Source organism: Myotis myotis, unplaced genomic scaffold (genome assembly GCF_014108235.1).
Source record: "Myotis myotis isolate mMyoMyo1 unplaced genomic scaffold, mMyoMyo1.p scaffold_m19_p_8, whole genome shotgun sequence".
NCBI lineage: Eukaryota > Metazoa > Chordata > Mammalia > Chiroptera > Vespertilionidae > Myotis > Myotis myotis.
The window spans coordinates 28,604,145-28,628,782 of NW_023416390.1; the positions used below are offsets into that span (position 1 = coordinate 28,604,145).

The 24,638-nt window shown below is 39.4% G+C and overlaps 1 protein-coding gene across 2 annotated transcripts; it reads left to right on the top strand.

Annotated features, from left to right (window-relative positions):
* Positions 1-19,344: 19,344 nt before the first annotated feature.
* CCL20 (C-C motif chemokine ligand 20) lies at positions 19,345-23,440 on the top strand. 2 transcript variants are annotated; one of them, XM_036320638.1, is made up of 4 exons: positions 19,345-19,499; positions 20,603-20,717; positions 21,950-22,027; positions 22,951-23,440. In XM_036320638.1, the coding sequence occupies exons 1-4, from the start codon at positions 19,421-19,423 to the stop codon at positions 22,970-22,972; spliced, it is 294 nt and encodes a 97-aa protein (XP_036176531.1). In that variant the 5' UTR covers positions 19,345-19,420; the 3' UTR covers positions 22,973-23,440. The 2 variants fall into 2 exon arrangements, with proteins under 2 accessions (XP_036176531.1, XP_036176532.1); XM_036320639.1 differs by having other exon boundaries at positions 20,606-20,717.
* The last annotated feature ends 1,198 nt before the right edge of the window (positions 23,441-24,638 follow it).

The following is a 24,638-nucleotide window of genomic DNA, read 5'->3' on the forward strand; positions in this document are numbered from 1 at the left end:
GCTGACGCTCTATCCACTGAGCCAAACCGGTTAGGGCTTTAATGATTGATTTCATCAAAAAAGGAGAAGAAAGCTGGCAGACATGTCATGTAGATGATGGTGTGATCTGGTGAAATAGGAGAAAAAGACAGCTGCTGCCTTGGAAGGAATAGATTGCCATAGGGTGGAAAGTTCTTGAAAGCAGAAATGATAGTTTCTATCCATCTTGGGCCTTGTGTCGTTGGGCCCTGCCTGGTTCTAAGCCCCACAGCCTCCCCTGCACAGCTGGGACGCCTGGATCCCCACCTGCTGGTGCAGCACTGCTCCACTGTGGGGACCTCTTCTCAGCCAGGGGCATGAGGAATGGATTTAAGAAACATTATCTTACTGTTTCACCAATAGTGTTTTGATATTTCAGAAGGTAACAATAGATGATCTGTTAGAAAACAAAAGAAGGAATTCTGTGATCAAATACATCTAGGAGATGCCTATGTTCCCCTCCTGGAGATTTAAAATGAACCTGAGTATGTGGATGCCTCTGCAAACACATCAGTAAAGTATTTGGGTAGCCCAGGACCACCCCAAATTACCCTTCAGCATCTCCAGGGACAAAGGTGGTCCACAGGAAAGTGTGGAAGGTGCTTCTTCGGAGCAAGGCACTAGGACTCTGGCCCTTGCCACTGACCCAGCCTGACCCTGTGCTGCTGCTGTGATTATAGGGCTTCTGCCCTGATTGCTGGGGCCAACGCTGTGTCTCAGGTCACAGTCCTGGAGGCTGCCCCTGTGTTAGTCTCTATGTCATTGTGCTTTTATGAGTTCACCCCAGGGCCCCAACCCTGTCCTGAAAACTCTTGTTGGATTTCCCCATTGTTCTCTGCATCCTTACCCACTTTATTGGGAAAGCCCAGATAAGTAATCCAACACAGATTACTTGACATCTCTTGGGACACTCCGGTTTCTTTCATGCTTTGTATCCCGACAAAACATTTTTCTTCCTGGGTGACCTACAACTTACACAACTCCCAATTGCTGTAGTTTCCATCCACTCCACCCCAGGCTCTGGTTCCAGTCATCCTTGTCCCAGAATATTTCATTAATCCCCAAGGTACCAGGTTTGAAATACAGGCAGTGCCTTCTGGAGTGTTTTGCATAAGGTAGATTCTCCAGATTTGTTGCTTACGTTGTAGCAGGGTAGCATCAATGTGCTCCTCCGCCCTCGGGGTTTAATGCTGTGCTGTGTTGTTGCTGAAACACCATGTGCTTTAGGGTCAAGCAGACTCAGGTTTTGATCTTGGTTATGGCACTTAATAATGATGCGACTTCGGACCAGATACAAATTTCTCTTCTGAGTTTCACTCTTTTTCATCTGTAGAATGTGGATTGATAAGCCTATCTCACATGGTTGTTACAAGGATTGACTTAGAATTGGGTTAGTTAACAAGAATCCTGTGATTTTGGTATGAGCAGTTCTCACATATTATTTTGAGAGACACTGGAATAAACAATAGATACGAAATTCCCTAAGAAAGAAATTTCATATGTTATGAGTTAGTATTTGAAAACCACTTAGAACAAGCCTGGTACCTAATGTGTGCAAGAGCTAGGTAAGTGTTTAAAAAAAGACAATTTCTCTATCTTCTTCCTTCTAAATAGAAGGATCTTGGCCCGCTGACTTAGAGGACATTGGAAAATCACTCCTATGGGGCTGCTAGTCACACCAGGACTTGGGGGCGATGCCCTGCTCTGGACCACAGAAGACAACCAGAACTCCAAACAGCATAGAAGGCCTGGGAACCGGGTTAGCTGAGAGGTGAAATTCATTGTACTGTTAAAGAAATCCTCTCACCCAAAGGAAAGAAAAAACGAAGTAGATATCCAGCATGCTTCTGGTTCTCAAATTATGTAGCAATCCCTATGCACCCACCCTCATCTCGAGTGCTGTCTTAAGACCCCTGCCCTTCTCACTAAGATATGCCCTTTGCCTTCCTGCATCCACTCAGCTTCAACCCCAGGATCACAACCTTGCACCCTTAACCTATCTCCTGTCCCCCAACCTGCTTCCTGTCCCCAATTTCTGTCCCCTAGATCCACATGACATCAGGAAGAGACAATCCCAATACCTAAGGGCAAGTATGTTTTTTTTAGAATATATTTTATTGATTTTTTACAGAGAGGAAGGGAGAGGGATAGAGAGTCAGAAACATCGATGAGAGAGAAACATCGATCAGCTGCCTCCTGCACACCCCCTAACTGGGGATGTGCCTGCAACCAAGGTACATGCCCTTGACCGGAATCGAACCTGGGACCCTTGAGTCCAGAGACCAACACTCTATCCACTGAGCCAAACCGGTTAGGGCAGGGCAAGTATGTTTTGACTATCTCAGTGTTTTCTTGAACATGGATTTCATGAGTTCTCTAAAGAGTAAGACAAGAATCTGGTCAGCAGTTTCTCCCTTTCATCTCTCCCGGGGAAACTGCAGTTCGAGGCAAAGAGGATTGGCTGAGGTGATAGAACTTTTTGGGATGGGTTTCCCAACATAAAGAAACTGAGCATGTGAGCTGCTGAACAAAGAACCTCGGCCCTGCCCTTGGGGGGCTTGCTGGACGGCATAGCCAGCCTTCTGCACCAGAGCTCTCTTTGAGATGCAATATTTTAGCGATCCTGCGGCTGAGCCCAGAAAAGAGTCAGTTGCTAGACTTTGGACCATGAAGCCATTTGGCAGCTGTATGTTGTATTGTGTGTTCACCACACCAAGTCAAATCTTCTTCCATCACCATTTATACCCCCTTCACAGTTTTCTACCTCCCCCGCCTTAATTTACCTTTTTTCAGATTGGGTACTATACAGTGTTTATATCTAGTGTGTATTATTCGACTTAGGCATCTAGCCAGGAAAATTGGTCCCATTCAATGTATCCACAAGTTCCTGGTTTAATGACGAAGAAGCTTTAGTACATAGAATTAGAAAAATACTGATTTAAGTAAGAAAAGAACATGTGTGTATCTTGGAGCTGGTGGTACAGGTGGTTTGGAAAAATATTATCTTGACTCTGCAGTGAACTTGTTTTAAGGGTTTGACAAAACTCTTCAGTGTATGGGTGACTCATTGGTTGAGTTAAGGGAGTGAATTCTAAAGTCACTCACAACACTGAAATTTTACTGTGGATTTGAGCATCCAACCCTCTTTGCTCCAGACCAATTTTACATGTTTAACTTGAAGCTCTGAACTGATAGAAAATAGATGACAGGAATAAAATGGGTCCACTTTCTTCCCAGTTCTCAACAAGTCTGGGTTTTCCTTTTCGGGAATGAACAAAAACCACCAGAATTGACTGGCACTGATCCCAGGACCAGGAAACTACCTGCTCAGCCTGGCAGAGTGAGAGTGGGGAAGGCCGGGGATAATGAGCATGGGAACAGTGTACTAGTTAGATTTTCTAAGGAGATGGAATTCAGTTACAGTCCAACAGCACAGCATGATTATCTGAATGAGGAAAGGAGAGCAGTGCCAAGACTGGGAAATTACCGTATCCAATAATAGGAATCCTGGAATTCTGCCCAAAGGAAACAAGTGTGGGCAATTTGGAACCCACTTTGTGTTACAGAAAACACTGGGCAGTTGAAAGTCCTTTTTGCATGGTGGACTCAGAGACATGAATAGTAAGGACTTTTTTTTTCAGAGTAAATCCAAGGATTAACAGAAATGCCCCAAGGCAGTTATAGAATCAATGAAGACTCTAATGAAAATTATGACCTGCCTTCTCAGAAAAATGAGTGCAGCTACATACATAGACCCAACATATTTTTTTAAGACTTAATTTTTTTGAGCCGTTATGGGTTGACAGCAAAACCGAGAGGAAAATACACAGAGATTTCCCACATACTATCTGCCCCCTCCACCCCCTAAGTTTTTCCATAACTTTCCCCACCATGAACAACCTGCATCTGGGTGTTGCATTTCTTACAATCAAAGAACCTACATTGACACCCAAGATCCATAGTCTACATAAGGATTACTCTTGGTGTTGCACATTCATTGGGTTTTGACAAATGTATAATGACATGTACCTACCACTGTAGTATCATACAGAGGAGTTTCACTGCCCTGAAGTCCTCTGTGTTCCACCTATCCATTCCTCCCACCATCCCCAACCCTGGAAACCACTTATCTCTTTACGGTGACCATAGTTTTGCCTTTTCCAGTATGTCATGTAGTTGGAATCATATTGTATGTAAGGCTTTTCAGACTGGTTTCTTTCACTTAGTAATATGCACTTAAAGTTCCTCCATGTCTTTTCATGGCTTAATAACTCATTTGTTTTTAGTGCTGAACAATATTCCATTGTCTGGATGAACCACAGCTTATTTATCCATTCACCTACTGAAGGACATCTTGATTGCTTCTAAGTTTTTGGAAATTAAGAATAAATATGCTATAAACATCAATGTGTGGATGTAAGTTTTCAACTCATTTAAATAGATATTGAGGAGTGAGATTGATGATCTAATGGTAAAATTATGTCTAGTTTAATAAGAAACTGTCAAACTATCGTTTTTACATTCCCACCAGCAGTAAGGGTTTCTGGTATTCTAGATCCTCTCCAGCATTACAATAAAAAATGTCTGCTGTGCTGAAAAATATGTGGAGAAAATAAGATTGGGAGAAAATATTTGCAGAAGAAACAACTGATAAATAACTGTTATCCAAAACACTAAAGGAACTCTTAACATTCAACAATTTAAAAAAATTAAAGATTGGCCAAAGTCCTTAACAGATACCTCACTAGAAAAGATATACAGATAGGAAATTAGCATATAGAAAGATGCTCCACATCATATGTCATCAGGAAAATCCCAAATATTTCACAGAGCAGAAGTTTTAATTTCAATGAAATCTAATTTATCAATTATTTCTTTCATGGGTTATGCCTTTGGAATTTTATCTAAATGTCATTACTGTAATCAAGTTCATTTAAAATTTCTCCTATTTTATCTTCTAAGAGTTTTATAGATGTAAAAGCATTTTATATTTAAGTTTATAATCCATTTTGAATTAATTTTCATGAAGGTTTGAGGTCTCTGTCTAGATTTTTTTAAATAATGTCCAAATTTTCTGCCATTGTTTGTTGAAAAGACTATCTTTGCTCCACTGTGTTACCTCTGCTTCTTTGTCAAAGATCAATGGAGTATACATATGTGGGTCTATTTCTAGTCTCTCTATTCTGTTCTATTGGTCTAATTGTTTATTCTTTCACCAGCACTACACTGTCTGGATTACTGTAGCTTTATTGTAAGCCTTGAAATTGGGTAGTGCCAGTTCACTGACTTTGTTCTTCAAAATCGTATTGGCTGGACCCAATATCGATGTACAATTGCTGGGTTTTTATAAATATCTTAAAGTCCATCCATGGGTCCTAGGTATTCATAAAACTGAGGTAAATAATCCTGCAATTGAGAAGTATTATAACAAACTTCAGTAAGTGATAACTAATTATAAAGTGAGAATAGTAAGAAAAGGCTTCGTGGAAGACAGGGTTCTTTATAGTAATCCCATGGAAGTTTGGGAAGGAATATAGGGAACAGAGAGAAGCAAGGTTGTTAAATCAAAGCGGAATAGTTGAAGAACCTTGTATTTTTGTAATAAGGCAGATCAGGGTTGAAATTCTAATTCTATTGCAGTCTAGCTATGTTAACTTGGGTGGCTTTGCCTGATGCTTGACAGTAAGATGTGCAGTGATATCCCCCACCTTACTCTTTCTGTGGCCAATATGGAAGAGACAGCTGTTGCAGAAGCAGCATGGACTGTGGGTGCGGACTGATCAGAGTTTAAGTCTCTGCTCTGATATTATAAGTTGAGTGACATTGGATCAGGTACTAAATTTTCCAGATATCTCTCTAAGGGAGCTATAAAAGATGTACCTAAAGAATGATGACTATATAGTATAAGTACAATGTTACATAGAGAATACTCAATAATTAGTAGCCATTGTTATGACAAAGGAAGCCAACCTTATTTCAATGGAAAGTATATATTGAGAGGACATGGTGGATCTATGAAGGACCTAATGACAAATTGTAAATATTGGAGAGCTATTAATTTTAATTTTTCCCTTTCTTTAAAATTTCAAACTCATGGTTGCTGCCATAACAATAACATAAAAACCCCAAAACTCTTTACCTCACTCTCTTCATGTAACCTCTCCATCATCATTTTTCTTTCCCATTTATTCCTTCTCTTAAGGTTAAGCTGCTATAAAATGATCTTTCCTGATTTTTTTCCTCCAAAACAACCCCCTAGGGAAGGTGGACTAGTCCACCATCCTCATTTTCTGTCCCTGGGAACCAACCAACTGGAACAATAGAGAACAAGTCTCCATGTCATTATCATAATATTCTTACCATGATGCTTTTAAAAAATTATTTATCAATTTTTTTTGAAAGAGAGATTTATTGTTCCACTTATTTATACATTCATTGGTTGCTTCTTGTATGTGCCTGGCCAGAGATTGAACCCACAACCTTTATATATACCAATGGCACTCTAACCAACTGAGCTACCCAGCCAGGACTATGATAATATTCTTCAGTTCTGCCATGGGTGAGAAGGTTGTTTCAGATAACTACCATATTAATGCAGACACAGAGCTCTGAGACCCAAGACCAGGGTAGCTGTGGTGGGAGAGAGGGAAATGAGTTAGAAACCAAGTGTGAAGTGTGTAAAGTCATTTGTGAGCAATAGATATGGGAAATAAGGTGTGTGAATCATAGAAGATGACTTCAGTTGGTTTGTTCATCTGGTACGCATCCTGAACCTCTACCCCCTGTGAGGTGCTGTACGGATAAAGACAGGATAATGCGGGTACTTATGGTGGATAAAAAGCAAAGTCTCACAGAAATTCAAAGTTAAAAACTATTTCATCCAAATATGGAAATTGTCCTGAGAAAGTAGCCTTTGAATTAGGTCTTGAATGATCAATAAGACATGAACATCTAACAATAGTGAAGGGCCATGTGGGGGTGAGGCAATAGTAGGAGACACTCAGGAATGAGGGAAGTTATAGGGGGAAAAGACCTTTAAATCAGTTTGTCCATATTTCTGGGCGAGAGGCAAGACCAGAAGGATTCTTAGATTTATTAATAATTCTTTTAAAAATTGGGTGAATTTATTGGGTAATAAAATTATGTAGGTTTCAGGTGTACAATTTAATAATACATCACCTGTATATTGTATTGTGTGTTCACCCAAGACAACTCTCCTTCCATCACCATTTACCCTCTTTCACTCTCTTCTACCTCCCCGCACCCCCCTTCCCTCTGGTAATCACCATACTGTTGTCTATGTCTATGAGTTTTTTTGTTTGTTTAATTCCTTCATCTTTTTCACCCAGGACCACAACTTCCCTCCCCTCTGACAGCTGCCAGTCTGTTCTCTGTATCTATGAGTCTGTTTCTATTTTGTTTGCTAGTTTATTTTGTTCACTAGATACCACATATAAGTGAGATCATATGGTACTTGCCCTTCTTTGACTGGGTTATTTCACTTAGCATTTTACTCTCCAGGCCCATCCATCCTGTTGCAATAGGTAAGGTTTCCTTCTTTTTTACAGCTGAGTAGTAGTCCATTGGGTAACTGTACCACAGCTTTTTATGCACTCATCTATTTTTTTTTTTCTATGTAAGTAGCCTGACTCTTGATTTAGTGCTTTTATTTTTTTATTTTTTTATTTTTATTTTTTTTTTATTAGTTAAGGTATTACAAATGTGTCCTCATCCCCCCCATTAACCCCCAACCTCCCCCCCACACACAAACTCATGCTCCCATCCCCCTGTTGTCCATGTCCATTGGTTTGGCTTATATACATGTATACAAGTCCTTCGGTTGATCTCTTCCCCTTACCCCCGCCCTCTCCTACTTTCCTTCTGGGGATTGATAGCCTGATTGCTGTTTCTCAGTCTTTGGGTCTGTCCCTTTTCATCAGTCTATGTTGTTCTCTATAATCCACAAATGAGTGAGATCATGTGGTATTTATCTTTCTCTGACTGGCTTATTTCACTTAGCATAATGCTCTCCAGTTCCATCCATGCTGTTGCAAAAGGCAAGAGTTCCTTTTTTTTTACCGCAGCATAGTATTCCATTGTGTATATGTACCACAGTTTTCTAATCCACTCATCTGCTGATGGGCACTTAGGCTGTTTCCAAATCTTAGCTATGGTGAATTGTGCTGCTATGAACATAGGGGTGCATATATCCTTTCTGATTGGCGTTTCTGGTTTCTTGGGATATATTCCTAGTAGTGGGATCACTGGGTCAAATGGGAGTTCCATTTTTAGTCTTCTGAGGTAGCTCCATACTGTTCTCCACAGTGGCTGCACCAGTCTGCATTCCCACCAGCAGTGCAGAAGGGTTCCTTTTTCTCCACATCCTCTCCAACACTTGTTGTTTGTTGATTTGTTGATGCACTCATCTATTGATGGGCACTTGGGCTGCTTCCAAATCTTAGCTATTGTAAATAATGCTTCAATAAACACAGGGGTGCATATATCCTTTTGAATTAGTGTTTCGAGTTTCTTAGGATATACTCCCAGATGTGGAACTTCTGGGTTTAAGGCAGTTCCATTTTTAATTTTTTTTGAGGTAACTTACACTGCTTTCCACAGTGGCTGCACCAGTCTGCATTCCCACCAATAGCGGAGGAGGGCTCGCTTTCCTTCACATCCTTGCCAACACTTGTTGTTTGTTTATTTAGTGATGATAGCCATCCTGACAGGTGTGAGGTGATATCTCATTGTGGTTTTAATTTGCACATCTCTGATGATTAGTGACATCCAGCATCTTTTCACATGTCTCTTGGCCATCTGTATGTCCTGTTTGGAGACATGTCTATTCAGGTCCTTTGCCCACTTTTAAATTGGAGTGTGTGTGTGTGTGTGTGTGTGTGTGTTGAGTTTTATCAGTTTCCTCATACTTCCTGGGATGATAGCATTGCACATCAAAGGGTGTGGGCAGAGCTTCAGCAACTGAGGGCTCTCCCACCTTCCAAGAGTCTCCCCCAACCTGTAGATCTGTGTGGTGAATCTTATCCACTCTAGTTATGGACACATTCTGAGTGGGGAGTGGGGATGGGAAGGCTGAATACTTGGCTCCAAGAAGGGTGGGCAATCCTCAGAGACAGAAGCACAGTCCCTTTCCCCTCCATGCTTGTCTCTCTCTCACGTCTGCGGCAAACACGTATCTGGCATTCATTTGTCTCCCTTCCCTCCTCATCTCCAAACCCTCATTTGAATCACACTGATTTTACCTCTTTCATGCTGATCACAGCCAGGGCTTGGTTCTGAGAAGCTTATCTGGAATACCTGTTTGAGTCTGGGAGCCTCTTTCCCCCAGCCTTAGGGAGAGAAAGGGGTTGGGTGCTACTTAGGGGGATCCTGCTCAGCTGCTCTTAGTCACTCCTGCACACTGGATTCAGTTCAAGTGCTCAAGCATTGGCAGTGCCTGGAGGCTGACAGATACTTTCTACTCCCAAAATCAAGTCTCTTCCTGGAATACAGGAAATGGTAACTAGGTCACAAGAAAAGCAAGACCAAAAAGATCAGCAGTCTTGAAACTGCAGGAGGGGAAGCTGAGGAGGAAGCGAGCGCAGAGGAGTCCTTGCCAGCCCTCCTGTGGGAATGGCACACGTGCCGGGGAAAATTCTGTCAGAGGGTGTCATGCACACCATGGGTGTGACTTGCTTTTTTTTGGGTTTTATTTTACACAAGAAATTTTTACAGATGCCAGGAGGTGGTCTTCCACATAGGGGAACTTCTGAAGTTTTTTGTACCAACATTGAGAGTGTTTTATTTATTTTTAGCTCTTTTCCCCATTCTGAGTATATATTTTCTCTCCTAGCCAAGGAAACACCAACTCCTGTTAATGCCTCAGACAAAATTTATAAATACTATAAACAATTCTCCTTTCGTGAAAAGTATCACACGTTAGATTTCCATAGCCTGCCACCTTATTTTTAATATTTTCATGCATCACTAAATTCTCGACAGAGAGTAGTTCTTAAATATCTTTGTTTCCCTGAGAGTGCTCATCAGAGCGGGCTTCTGATAGGTTGTTGGTTTCCTAAATAATAAATCTCCTTTAATAACATAAAATCTGAAACACAGAATTTAGAACCTTGTTTTCTTCCTCTCTTTCCTTTTCCTGCTCTTCCTCCCTACCCATCCCTCTTGTCTCACACTCTACTGCTTGGTTCAAATATCACTTCTGTCACTTACCACCTATGACTCTGGGCAAGTTACTCCATATTTCTCTGTTGCAGTTTCCACACCTGTTAAATAGAAATAATACTAGCATATTATATGGCACCAATCTTATAATGTTATTGTAACAATTAACTAAATTAATATATATGAAGTACTTATAAAAGTGACTCAGTAAGTTGCTACATAAGTGCTTGCTGTTTGTACCTTTTCGCTGATTTATATTTTATCTTTCTAACTAAATTATGAGCTCAATCACCAAGACTGTCTTTTCCCTTGACCCCTTTACTTAGTGTGGTGGAAACAATATCAATATAATAGCTTGTGTTGATTCACTCTTTACGTGGGACAAAGCGCTTTCACTTCTATTGCCTCAGCAGTCCTGGCAGTGATACATGGATATGCATTTTATTTGTACTTTAGATGCAGAACTGAGGCGACATGGCGTGGCTTGGTCAGGGCCACATGATTTGTGTGTGACACAGGTCACACAGCAAGTTATTGGTGTGGCTAATTAGTCATGCTTGAGTTCTCATTACCAAAGTAATCTGTTTTTCTAAAACTGTTTTATGAACATATTTTCCTAACCTAATAAAGAAACTTCACTATTGAATTTTGAAAAAGCTACTAGCCCATTAAAGCTATTTCCAGATAGTGTTTACCTATTTTATCCTGCAAATTCAAACACAAAATATAATGAATTATTGATGTTCTCCTGCAATATTTATGTCTCTTCTGGGGCTATCAGTGAAGTTAGGAGGACAGTGAAAATTTTGCAAGGCTTACTGTAATACTTTCATGAAAGCCTGGTATGAGGTATTCCAAGAAACAAGGTTATTCTTTTTCCTGCAGTGGCATTTTTTTACTAGAAAATATTAAAACTATCAATAAAAGTCACTCTTTAAAGTCATATTTTTAAGTTCATTACTGCATATACTAGGAAATGTGGCTCTTTTTAATACGTAGTCTTGAAAATAGTATATTCTTTTCTAATTATAATAGCAAAGTGTGTTTGTTGTAAAAAAAAATGATAAACATAGAAACAGTATGAAAATAAAGAGGAAGAGCCTCTAACTACTAGAGATCATTTCTTTCTCCACTCTGGTGAATTTCCTTAAGGTCTTAGTGTTGTTTTTGTCATGCGTCAGTATAAACACTCAGAATTTTCCATAGTGGATTAACATGTTATTTACAATTTTGCATCCTATTACTCTTACTATCATTATGTTGCTAGTATTTTTCCCCTTGCCTAAAATGCTTCAAAATTATTTAAATGGCAACATATTATTCAATCCCATAGTTATTTTAATCACAAACTATTATTAAGCATTTGGGTATTTCCACTTTATTTTCTATTCTACGTAGTGCTGCAAAGAAGTTTTGTGTGTAATTTTTGCAAACATTTCTGATTACTTTCTTAGTAGATCCGATTGCCTTAAATAAGTGATCAATCAGTCTTAGTCTTTCCTCGAGTAAGTCTAGAAACGGACAACCACTGGACAGCTGACCCTTCCTCTACAGAAGCATAGTGAGCTGACATCATATTGGAATATTTAAACACCACGTATTAGAACTTGGAACACGGCCATTGAACTGATGCCCTTCATAAGGACCTCATGGTAACTGCCAGCTCTGACGCAAAGCTAAGGTGGAACATGTGGCCTCTGCCCCTGACGGAGCAGCATTCCTTTGCAAATATTTTCTGCCTCGTCAGATTATTATAGATGGCTTCTGTATGTCAGCTTCGAGAAAGCACGCAGGGGAATTTTCACATTTACGATAGGGAGCTACCCAGATTTCATCATCACAAACAATAACTCAGTCACATATTTAAAATCTTTGATCTGTTAAATAAATATACTCAGTACCCAGAGACTCCTTTGGAAAGTACAGGAGTGATAAGGGCTGCCCTCCACCTTTCCTCTGGTCCTATTCTTCCGGTTCTTCGATTTCCCTGGCAAAACATGCACTTTATGAGTTCAGGGTGTAGCGTATACATTTCACAATGTTCTGTTTGTGCCAGAAACACACACACACACAAACAATAAAAAGTTCCCAGCAGTTAAAGAGGTAGAGGCTAGGTTGGCAAACTCATTAGTCAACAGAGCCAAATATCAACAGTACAACGATTGAAATTTCTTTTGAGAGCCAAATTTTTTAAACTTAAACTATATAGGTAGGTACATTATTATTAACTTAATTAGGGTACTCCTAAGGCTTAGGAAGAGCCACACTCAAGGGGCCAAAAAGCCGCACGTGGCTCGCGAGCCGCAGTTTGCCGACCACGGGGCTAGGACATATCACAATAGCTGATAACATTCAGGCATTTGCCACATTTTACACTCATATTTAATAAAGAATAAGATGTAGTTGCTTCCACAAAACCCTAGTGTGTCTATATCTGGATGTTGTGAAATGTACAGGGAATTGGGCCTACCCAACTGTAGAGTAAATTTGCAGTCTCAAAAATGATTAAATATGTACACATTTTTTTGACCCTAAAATTCCATTTCTTGGGCTTATGTGTGTATTTGTGTGTGTGTACATTGTGTGTATGCCTGCCTGCATGTGTATGTTTTATAACCCAAGACTAAGCAGAGGTGGTTCTCCACAGCAGGAAAGAAGTAGCCCTAGCAATTTCATACATCAGAATCCCACTGAGAATTCTATTGGAAAGATTCATTTCATCCCGTGGCAGCGCAGTGGAGAAAAGGTGTTTTCTAGATGCCTGCAAAGAATTTGTTTTTGTTTTTCCAATGTCAAAAATAAGCACCAAAGTTTCATCTTCTGGGCCCTCTGAAGACTGTGCAATGTTATCTGTTTGACCTGTGTTAAGTTTTCATAATATTTGCTATTAAGTGAAGGGGAAGGTGACGTCTTAGGTGGTCAGAACTGTTGAGAAGGAGATATTGAAGGATGTTAGTGAGATGATGAAACCTGCTATCAATGCTACCTTGAGACCCTCGAGTGTAGACAAATCCCCATTCTTAGGCATACTGGCTGCATAGGAGGACCCTGTGGTCTCTCTGGAACTATTCTGCTGAATGGAACCCCTCAACCTACCATTTTCAAATATACCACAGGTTATGTAGTCCAAGATGATAATGTAATGGGGCCTTTGATGGAAAGAGAACACAGAGTTTTCAGCAGCTCTTTGGCCAAAATGAAGAGTCAGGCAAGGAATGAACACATTAATAAAATCATTGAAGAGCTGGACATGAGCAAAGTGCTGAACTCCTCGCTGGGAAACCAGCTCATTTGGGGTGTGTCTAGAGGCGCGAGAAAGAAGACCCCATGACAGGGAAGGCGATTACAGACAAATCCAACCGTGTGTATCTAGATGATTCTACCACTGGCTGAAATGCTGGCACATTAAAGGCAGTTCTGCTCTTAGAGAAGACGTGATGGCAGGGAAGGACCACTGTCTTCTTCGTTCATCAGCCTTGTTGCACCATCTTCTCACCTGATGGCTTTGGGAAAGGTGATGTGTTACGGCCATGCACTGGGAACTTTGTCACTGTTTGCATCAGCTGGTGACTAGCATGAGTCCTTTAATGACTGTGGATTTCTTTCTGCATGTCATTACTGGAGATTCCTTTTCTGAGGCTCCAGGAAAATGAGAAGGTGGGAAACTGGAGGCAACTGAAAAGCCTCCAGGTCAGGCTAACCAATGCAGGGAGGAATTAGGAGAATTTATATCAATTCCTCTTTCTACAGAGAAATGAAATCTGAACTGTATGGTCGCTCACAGAGTCAAAAAGGATCACGTGGTTTCCACATATAGAGCATACACCACTTCTTGGGTCATCAGTTCAGGTGTCTGCAAAGAATGCTCACTCAAAAAAATGGCTTGGCAACTCTCAAGACTCCGTTCCTGAGGAAATAACACCTGCTGTCAGTGGACTGGTGATCGGGGTCTTTGACTGTGGTTTCAGCAACAACCCTGCAGAAATCTAGAATGGAGCTGGCTTCTGGTTTTACTTCCCCTGTAACAAATGCTTTAACAGTTTCTCAGAGGCATCGCTTTGGTTCTTGAAAAGGAGCAAGTGATGAGTCTGTCAGTGGCTTTTAGAGAGAAGCATCATATTTTTTGGAAAACTGATATCTGTGAGAATTTTTGGAATTATCATACACGGACAAATGGGTTGTATTTAATGTTGGGCTTGAAGCTGCAGGTGGAACCATCTTTATCACAGTGCTTTTCCTTCAGGAAGCTTCATTGAGTCCCAGCACCTTGGCTCTGGCTGTCACTACATGCTGGAGTGACATTCTTTGGCCATTCCTCTCTTGACGGTCTCTTTAGTAGCAATGATGATTTTTTCAGGCCTCTTTGAGAACCTCAGGACGATTAGGCCTTACTTTCCCTGCATCTGATAGATAAGTGTTTCTCAGTATGACTACACAGCCTTGCAACGGAATGAATTTACGGGCCAGAGCTTTTGTCTAGAGATACATGGGACACAGGGCTTGTGGCTACGCCATATATTCTGGAGACACTGAATACCAAACCAAGCTGTCCTCTGGAGTCTGGAGGAATCATCTGGCCTTAGCATACACAACAGTAATTTTCTTCACAATTGGCTACCCTAAACATCGATGTTTCTAAAACAGCTTTGTAAAGTCATTCGTAGGGGCTATCTTAGAATCCAGGTCACTTCTCCCCGCCTCCCCCTCCCCAGTATCCTGTGGAGCATAAAAGATTATAGTTTCGATATAGTTCAGGTTTGTATTTTTATTTATTTTTACAATGTTGTTTGAACTTTCGGTGCTGTATTTGAAAAACGATTGCCCAACCTGAGGTCATGAAGATTTACTTCCATGTTTTCTTCTAAGAGTTTCATAGTTTTAGCTCTCATATTTAGGTATATGATCCACTTTGAGTTAATTTTTTAATATATTTAGGTGAGGTAGAGGTTTAACATCATTCTTTGACATATGGATACCCAGTTATCCCATCACCATTTGTGGAAAAGACTATTATTTCCCCCATTGAATAGGTCTGTTGACCATAGACTTGGGGATTTATATGTGGATTCTCAATTCTGTTCCATTGATCTGTGTGTCTACACTTATGCCAGTACCACATGTCTTGATTAGTGTAGTTTTATAGTAAGTTTTGGAATGAGGGAGTGTAAGTCCTTTGACTTTGTTCTTCCTTTTCAAGATTGTTTTGGCTCTTTAGGGTCCCTTATAATTCTATATGAATTTGAATATTGGCTCTACCATTTCTGCAAAAATGCTACCTGGTATTTTGATAGGAATCGTGTTGAATCTGTAGATCAGTTTGGGGAGTAGTGCCATTTTAACAATGTTAAGTCTTCTAATGTGTGACATGAGATGTCTTTTTATATATTTAGAAGGCTTCTTTAATTCTTTAATGTTTTATAGTTTTTCAGTTATAGTTTTAATTTATTTTCCTAAATTTATACCTAGGTATTTTAATATTTTTAATGCTATTATAGTAGTCATTGTTTTCTTAAGTTCATTTTCAGGTTATGCACTGGTAGTGTATAGAAATACAATTGATTTCCATATATTGGTCTTGAATCTTGTAACTTTGTTGAACTTATTAGTTCCAATAGTTTTTTTAGTGGATTCTTTAGGATTTTCTATATACAGGATTATTTAATCTGCAAATTAAAATAGTTACTACTTCCTTTCCAATCTGGGAGCCTTCCCTCTTTTTTTTGTCTAGTTGTTCTGGCTAGACCCTCTATCACAATGTTGAATAGAAGTGGTGAGAGCAAACATCCCTGTCTTGGACTTTCCTCAGGAGGAAAACATTTGGTCTTTTAACATTAAGTATGGTATTAGCTGTGGGATTTTCATAGATGGTCTTTAGCTGGTTGAGGAAGTTCTCTGCTATCCTTAGTTTGATGAGGCAATTCCTAGTTGGATTTTGTCAAATATTTTTTGTATGGTTCTTGTTTTTTTATTCTGTTAATATTGTGTGTTTTACATATCCTAGGATAAATCCCACTCTGGTGCATGATCCTTTAAACTGTATATGTTACTAGATACAGTTTACTAGTATTTTGTTGAGGATTTTTGTATTTATATTCATAGAGATATTCTCCTATAATTTTCTTGTGATTTTTTTTCTTAGTTTGATATCAGTGTAATACTATCCTCATAGAATGAATTAGAAATTACTTCCTCTTCTTCTGCTGTTTGGAAAAGTCTGTGAAAAATTGGTTTTAATTTTTTTGAATGTTTGAATTTACCAGTGAAGTCATGTCTGGGCTTTTCTTTGTAGAAATATTTTCAGTTACTAATTTGATATCTTTACTTGTTATAGAGTTACTCAAACATTTTATGTCTACTTGAGTCAGTTTCGGCAATTTGTGTCTTTCTAGTAATTTGTCCCTTTCACTTATATTGTCTACTTTATTGGCATATAGTTGCTTATAATATTCCATTTTAGTCTTTTTTTTATGTCTTAAAGTTGGTACAGATATCCCTTTTTCATTCCCAAGTTTAGCAATATGTCTTTTCTCCATTCTTCTGTCCCTCCCCCTTTAGTTTCTTGATTAGTGCAGTTAATGCTTCTTAATTTTTTTGATCTTTCCAAAGAACCAGCGTTTCCACTGATTTCCTCTATTGTTTTGCTATTCCCTATTTCCTTTATCCCAGCTATAAGTGTCCCTCTGAGCAGTGCTTTTGCCAAGTCACATATGTTTTGATATGTTGCATTTTCATTTTCATTCCTCTCAACGTATTTTCTCCTTTATTTCTTTCTTCTTTGACACATTGGTTGCTTAGGAATGTATTGTTTAATATCCATGTATTTATGAATTTCCCAAATTTTCTTCTGTTATTGAATTCTAATTTAATTCCATTGTAGTTTGAAACATACTTTTATGGTTTTAATCCTTTTAAATTTATTAAGACTTGGTCTATGTCCTAGCACATGATGTATGCTAGGAGAATGTTCCATATGCACTTGAGAAGAATGCCTATTCTATTGCTGTTGGGCCAAGTGTTCTATAGATGCCTGTTAGGTCTACTTGGTTTAGAGTGTTGCTCAAGTATTCTATTTTCTTGAGGATCTTCTGTCTAGTTTTTCTATTTTTTATTGAAAATATGGTATTGACATACCAATTTTTGTTGTTGAATTGTCTATTCCTTCAATTTTGTCAGTTTTTGTTTCATGTAGTTTGAAGTGCTGTTGTTGATGTATATTTGGTTATAATTTTTATATCTTCTGGATGGATTGATCTTTTATCATTATGAAATTTCCTCTTTATTTCTTGTAACATTTGTGTTTTAAAATATGCTTTTTAAGCTACAGGCACAGCAACTCCAGTTCTCTCTCTTTTTTTTTTTATTTGATGGTGTATCTTTTTGTTGTTGTTGTTATTGTTAATCCTCACCCAAGGATATTTTTCCATTGATTTTTAGAGAGTAATAGGGAAGGGGAGAGACACACAGAGAGAAACATACACATCAATTGATTGCCTCCTGAATGGGGTCGGGGATCAAGCATGCAACTGAGGCTCAATAAAATCTGGGACCCTTCAGTCCATAGGCTGATGCTCTATCCATTGAGCCAAATCAGTTAGAGCTAAGGGAATATATTTTTTTAATTCATTTGTGTTTAGTGCGGTTTTTTTTAATGATGTCAATATTTTTATTTTAAAAACTAGTGGCCCAGTGCAGAAAATTCATGCATCGGTGGGGGTGTCCCTCAGCCCAGCCTGCACCCTCTCCAATCTGGGATCCCTCGGGGGATGTCCCTGTGGGATCAGGCCTAAACCAGCAGTTGGACATCCCTCTCGCAATCTGGGACCACTGGCTCCTAACCGCTCACCTGCCTGCCTGCCTGATCACCCCTAACTACTCTGCCTGCCGGCCTACTCGCCCCCAACTGCCCCCACAGTGGCCTTCTCACCCCCAACTGCCCTCTTTGCCAGCCTGATCACCCCCAACTGCCCCCCCTGCCAGCTTGCTTGCCCCCAACTGTGCCCCCTGCCAGCCTGCTCACCCCCAATTGCCCTCCCCTCCTGGCCTGATCATCCCTAACCACCTCTGCCTTGGCCCCACCACCATGGCTTTGTCTGGAAAGGCTCCCGGAAGGTCTCCCGGTCTAATTAGCATATTACCCTTTTATTAGTATAGATGATCATATAATGCAATTCCCTTTTTTGATGTTCAGCTTTATGATTTTTCACACGTGTAGATACCCTTAGTAGGACAGAAACTAATTATATCACCCCCAAAGATCCCTTGTGTTGTTTCTTTACAGTTCACACGTCCTGCAAGCCAATCCCTAGCATACAATGATATTCTCCCTAGTGGAAAATTTTTATTACACCATCATATGTTAGGAATGCTTTTTGCCATTGTTATCATTATCACTATTATTTGACATTTATTTTGTTGATTAATCATTGCTGATAGTCTTTCTTCTTTTCCAACCTTTCTGAACTTTGGATTAATGATAGAACTACATTAGCATGAAGCATTTAGTGTTGGTGGGAATTATTTTCTGGGCTGAAATATTGATTAGAGTCATGTAAATGTAGTAGATTCTTAGAAGACTTGTCACAAAATCAAGATGAAGTTTAAGCTTGAGGCTTACTTAAGGGTTAGTATTTTCCACAAAAATTGAGGAACTACTACAGCATTGTTATATTACCTGCTCTGAAAGGCAGCCTAGAAATTCAAGGTTTTTGGTGACAGCTGAGTTCCAGTTTTGTAATTGTGAATGGCTCCCGAGTATGCCTGGAATCCTACTCCATCCTCCCCCTCTCTGATTGGCTTTGCAAAGCAAATAGAGTATAACAATAGGAGTTCTGGAATGCTCCTGTGTGTTTGTATTATTGTTAACTCTTATCCTCTCTTTTCAGAGACAAGAGATTAAGTTAAAACTAGATGGGAATCTTCAAAGGATGTAACAGGATTTCCCCCTTCTCCCCCCCACCCCAACACTGACCTTCATACCTTCCCAGGCAGGAAGTTTTCCGTGTGTGTGTGTGTGTGTGTGTGTGTGTGTGTGTGTGTGTGTGTGACAACATGATGGGGCAGGTCCATCAATGGGGAAAACCCCATGGGAGAACACGCCTTTTGTGTACATTCCCAATATTTGCTATAAGTAGTGCCATCTCAGTCCCAGGTTGCTATCAGAACACCACAACACCCCAGGGAACTGGGTACCCAGCACTGAGCACTTCTATTCTTTGAGCTGAAAATGATGGGCTATAGCAAGATTTTTCTCCTGGCTGCTTTGATGTCAGTGCTGCTATTCCACTTCTGCAGCGAGACAGAAGGTAGGTGTCACTCTTTCTGCTCGCAGGGCAGGAAGAACTATTTTCATTTTCTTCTAAGCCTTGAACTCATCTGGGGTGTCCCCAGAGGATAGAAGCCTGTTAGAAAGTTTTCAAAAGGGAGTCATAGGCGTTGTCAGCTCATTGGCGAGTGAAGGAGGGAAAGGTTCCTGCTGCTGGCCAGGCTTTCTTCTCTGCTGTCAATCACAGCAGATTGGGGGGTGGGTGGGCTCACAGAGACCCCTAAGCTCCAGAATACTGCCAAACTGCTATTTCTGGGATGGTGTAAATTGAGGAGCATTACCAGTGAATGGGGTCCTTCTAAAATGTAAGGAACGCTCCTACTTCCCCAGCTTTCTCATCTCCCAACTAAATAGTTTCAGCAAAATTCAAAACTCATTATTTAGGGGTGGATTACGGCACCTGAGTTCTTCATGCTTGCAAGGCCTCTGGGACACCACTTGCCAACTTTGTGGTAACATTTACCCCCTATCTTACAGCAGGTTATAATTCAGCGGGAGGAGTGTCCAAGTATTGCTTTATTGTTGTAAGAGAGCATCACTTTTTAGCAACAGGTGCATTCCTAAAAAGGAACAAAACGAAAAATTTCTATGAACTCTTATAATTTCAAAATGCTTTATTTATAGCTCATATAAAAGCAGCTTTTATGAATCACATTTTCCTTTGTAAAGTCTTACCCTTTCATTCCTCTCAGTACTCAGCAGCCAGATGATAGATGAAAATCTGCCAATTTAAAAGATTATCTATGAATTTCTTCATGTGAGAGTTACTCATATTCTTGAGTAATTATAGTGGATTGAAATAAGAGAGCCAGTTTATGTTTCTTACTAAAGATTTTCCCTTTATGAGAAGTCACGTGCTTCTAAACTATATTATTGAACCAAAATTTCCCAGCACACAAACTATTTTTTTTTTGAGAACTGAGAACTATGTTAAATTCAGTCTCAAAGACACTGAAACTCCTCCTTTGATTAGTTTACCACATAGATCAGATTCTAGGCTTCCCCACAACTACAAGAAGTTTCATAATACCTGTCACGGAATAGTTCATTCATATGGACTCAACACCGTTCATTTCTTTTTAGCAGCAAGCTCCTTCGATTGCTGCCTTCGATATACAGAACAAGTCATTCCCAGCAGATTTATCAAGGGCTTCACACAGCAGCGGGCCAATGATGCTTGTGACATCAATGCAGTCATGTAAGTTATTAACTGCTTTTAGCTCAATTGTATCCAAGTACATGGGACTTTCAGGCATAAAAATTTTTGCCTTTTTTGAGTTTCACTCAGAAATATGAGATGTGGCAAAGATATGTTTTAATAGTGCATGTCTATTTCAAAGCTCACTTTTTATAGATATTTAATTTTATTAAATTTATTGGGTTGGCATTGGTTAAAAAAATTATATAGGCTTCATGTGTACAATTCTACAGTATATCGTCTGTATAGTGCATTGTGTGTTCACCACCCCAAGTCAAGTCTTCCATGGTGACGGAAGGAGACTTGACTCAAAGCTCACTTTAAATAAGACTGGACTAAGGCAAAGGTTCTTGCTTTAAAAAAAAGAAGCACAGTAGGGGGCAAAATGTGATAGCTCCAGAAAAAATCTAATACATAGACTAGACTTCAAAATGATAATCTTCTACCAGAAAATGGTTGAGGCTATCAGTAAAAACTCAGAGTAAGTGTACTGTCACGTATAATAGTCTTAATTTATATTGGATATTATACTTTGGGATAATTTGTTATTGATTATATATATAAATTCTGGGACTTTGTTTTCTGCCATTGAACAGCCATTTGTTAAACTGCAGAGAAAGTCAGGCAGCATCCTGTGAAAGACCACGGCCAGCGTGGCTTTCGGGTTCAAAGGCTTGGAGAAAGAGCTGATGTGCAAATTGACAAACAAGATAAGAAATAATAATTTTGAAATTAAGGGGGAAAGACAGAGGAAAAACTCAACTATAGTAGTCAAGTTCCGCTGAGTCTCTGTTTCCCAGATGCTTTTATTTACTAGAGTACACAATTGCCTTTTAGGAATGCAAACAGTCACATCGATGGTAATGTTTAGTAAACAGTAAGATTATCACATTTTGGGGAAGTTTGCTTTAGGCCCTTGAATCAGCAGTAGGTAATAAAATGTAAATATTCACCCTGTGAATATCAAAGGAATCCAGGCCAGCCTTCTGACTCACTCCTCACATTTATATTAATTACTGTTGATCTTGGTTTCCAGAAGCATCCCTTTTATTTCTTGCATCAAGCTTTATCGAGATAATATGGATTTTTTTTTGCATTTTGTTTCACCTGTGATATAAATGAAATGCTTAGTGCATAGAACTATCAATTTGAATACGAAATTTCCATTGCATGTTTGGTGAAAAAGCCATTTGAAGCTCTTTAAACACAAATCAAATTTTCTGATTTTTCAGCTTTCACACAAAGAAAGGGTTGGCTCTGTGTGCAGATCCAAAGAAGAAATGGGTGAAACATGCTGTGCACGTCCTCAGGTATGAAGCATTCCCAATCTAGTAGCCTCTCTCCGAACACCTGGGACAAGAGCAGTGTGCAGAGCAGTGGATCCTAGGCTTGCTGGTGTTTTCCAGCTTACGCACTGTGGAATTTTTAAAAGGGAAATTTGAGTTGGACAATCAAAACAAAAATTCCCTTTTTTTCTACTTAGAAATCATTTTTATTTTTTTAAAACTTAGTGATTTTTTCACACGACAGAATAAATTCCTCTATGCATTTGATAGTCACAAACTATTTGATTCTTGTTGCAAAAATATCTCCTGCTTATATAATTTACATTCATTTGTTAAAAACTGAAATATAAACAATGAAAAAGAGAACAATGGTGTTGATTCACATTGATGATAATAGAGCCACCTTTTATCAATGGACAGAAGTCACCTAACTTCACAGTGCTATAGACATGGAATGTGAAGACATACTATAAGGCCGAAACCGGTTTGGCTCAGTGGGGCCGAAACCGGTTTGGCTCAGTGGATAGAGCGTTGGCCTACGGACTGAAAGGTCCCAGGTTCGATTCCGGTCAAGGGCATGTACCTTGGTTGCGGGCACATCCCCAGTGGGGAGTGTGCAGGAGGCAGCTGATCGATGTTTCTCTCTCATCGATGTTTCTAACTCTCTATCTCTCTCCTTTCCTCTCTGTAAAAACTCAATAAAATATATTTAAAAAAAAAAAAAAGACATACTATAAGTGTGCACATCTTGTTTCTGTCATCACTAACTGAGTTATGATGGTCCAGGCCCTTCCTCTCTGAACCTCAATGTCCTCATCTGCACTCAGAGCTGGTTGGCATCCTGAGATGAGATTAGGGAATGAGAGGCAACTGTTAGGTACCAAAGCCTTTCCTACCAGCCAGTCACCCTGTTTTTGCTTATTTGTTTCTTCTCTTTCTCTTTACAGCCAAAGAGTCAAGAGGATGTAAAAACAGATGCTCTTTGGAATGAAATTGGATACAGGCCAAAAACAAAAAGAACCTCGCTGGAGTTGGTGGTTTCACTTGCACATTGTTGAGGGTTTAGCAGTTATCTGATTTGTGTCATTGGACTTATCCAGTTAATGAAGTTGATACATATTGCATCATACTTTACTTTGTTAAACATTGCATTACAGCCAAACTATTTCATGTTAAGTTATTTATATATGTCAGCCTTTTGTGTGTATGTTTTACTATTTAATAATAATTTCTCATAAGCTACTTAGTTTAGTACGAGGTATAAAATTATGCATGGAGGAATAAGATTATATAAACTTTTTTTGCAAGCAGCAACTCTTTTTAAAAAACTATTTAACATTCTTCTGTTTGTAGTTTTGTTTCCTAAATTGTTGTAATTACCTGTAAAAGAGAAAAATGATGAGAATAAATACTAAAACTAAAAGAAATAACCAAAAATTGTTTGTTGATTGAGTTATATGGTATTTAAGATATATATAAAAAGTAAAGAGCTAGTAGGAAATATAAACATTTTCTGAAAATTTGTATTTCCTATTTACTTCTGCCTACTTATTACTTTTATCTCTATCCCTGATGGTCTAGGGCTTCATTCTCTGTGAATTCTAATGGAAAGTGGGTTTTTTGATTCAGAGTCATTCAAACCAGAAATTAGAAAGATCTTATAGCTGAGTTTCATAGCTCAGTGTTTATTGATATAAAACTTTAAAAATAAAAATTGCACCTATTTGTCTGCATGATCAAAGTCCATTGATGTAAAAATCTTGGAATATGTGGATATTTTAGAAGGTTTTTAAAATGTTGTAACATTCCTAGATGTTTGCCCCTCCCTACATTTAGACCATTAAAAAGGACAGCATTCTGCAAAAGAGGAAAAAAAAATATATAAATGTACCCATATACTTTGTGACTACAGAGACAGAGCAACCATTTTGAAATTGCCTTGAGATAAATCTCTTAGTCCATCATTTTGTCACCAGCTAGGGATCTAGAAATGGGCATCTCAGCACAGGAATATTCTTCTACTTCAAAAGTTCTACTGAGGCCGAAACCGGTTTGGCTCAGTGGATAGAGCGTCGGCCTGCGGACTGAAAGGTCCCAGGTTCGATTCCAGTCAAGGGCATGTACCTGGGTTGCGGGCACATCCCCAGTGGGGAGTGTGCAGGAGGCGGCTGATCGATGTTTCTCTCTCATCGATGTTTCTAACTCTATCTCTCTCCTTTCCTCTCTGTAAAAAATCAATAAAATATATTAAAAAAAAAAAAAAGTTCTACTGAGGCATCTTTCAGTTGTTTCCAAAAAGAACATGACCGTGCAAAATGTTCTTAGAACCTGATAGAGCCTCACTAACCAGAGGACAGGCTTCAGATGTGTGAAAGCTAGCGAGAACCCAGAAACAAGACAAAAGGACCCTGAACCAGTGTAGTTACCAAAGTTTATGCTGTGCCCCCACACTGCACTTGGGGCAATCTGTTTCAGATTCCAAAGGCCCCTGGGAAGATCACTGGAGGCAGGAACCCGGATGATATGATGCAAAACCCAGACACACAAATCCATAAAGCAGAGCAGTGGTAGGTTATTTAGTGGAGAGCCCAAACCTGTTAAGTGGCTCAGTAATCTCTGAAGACATCTCCCAGGA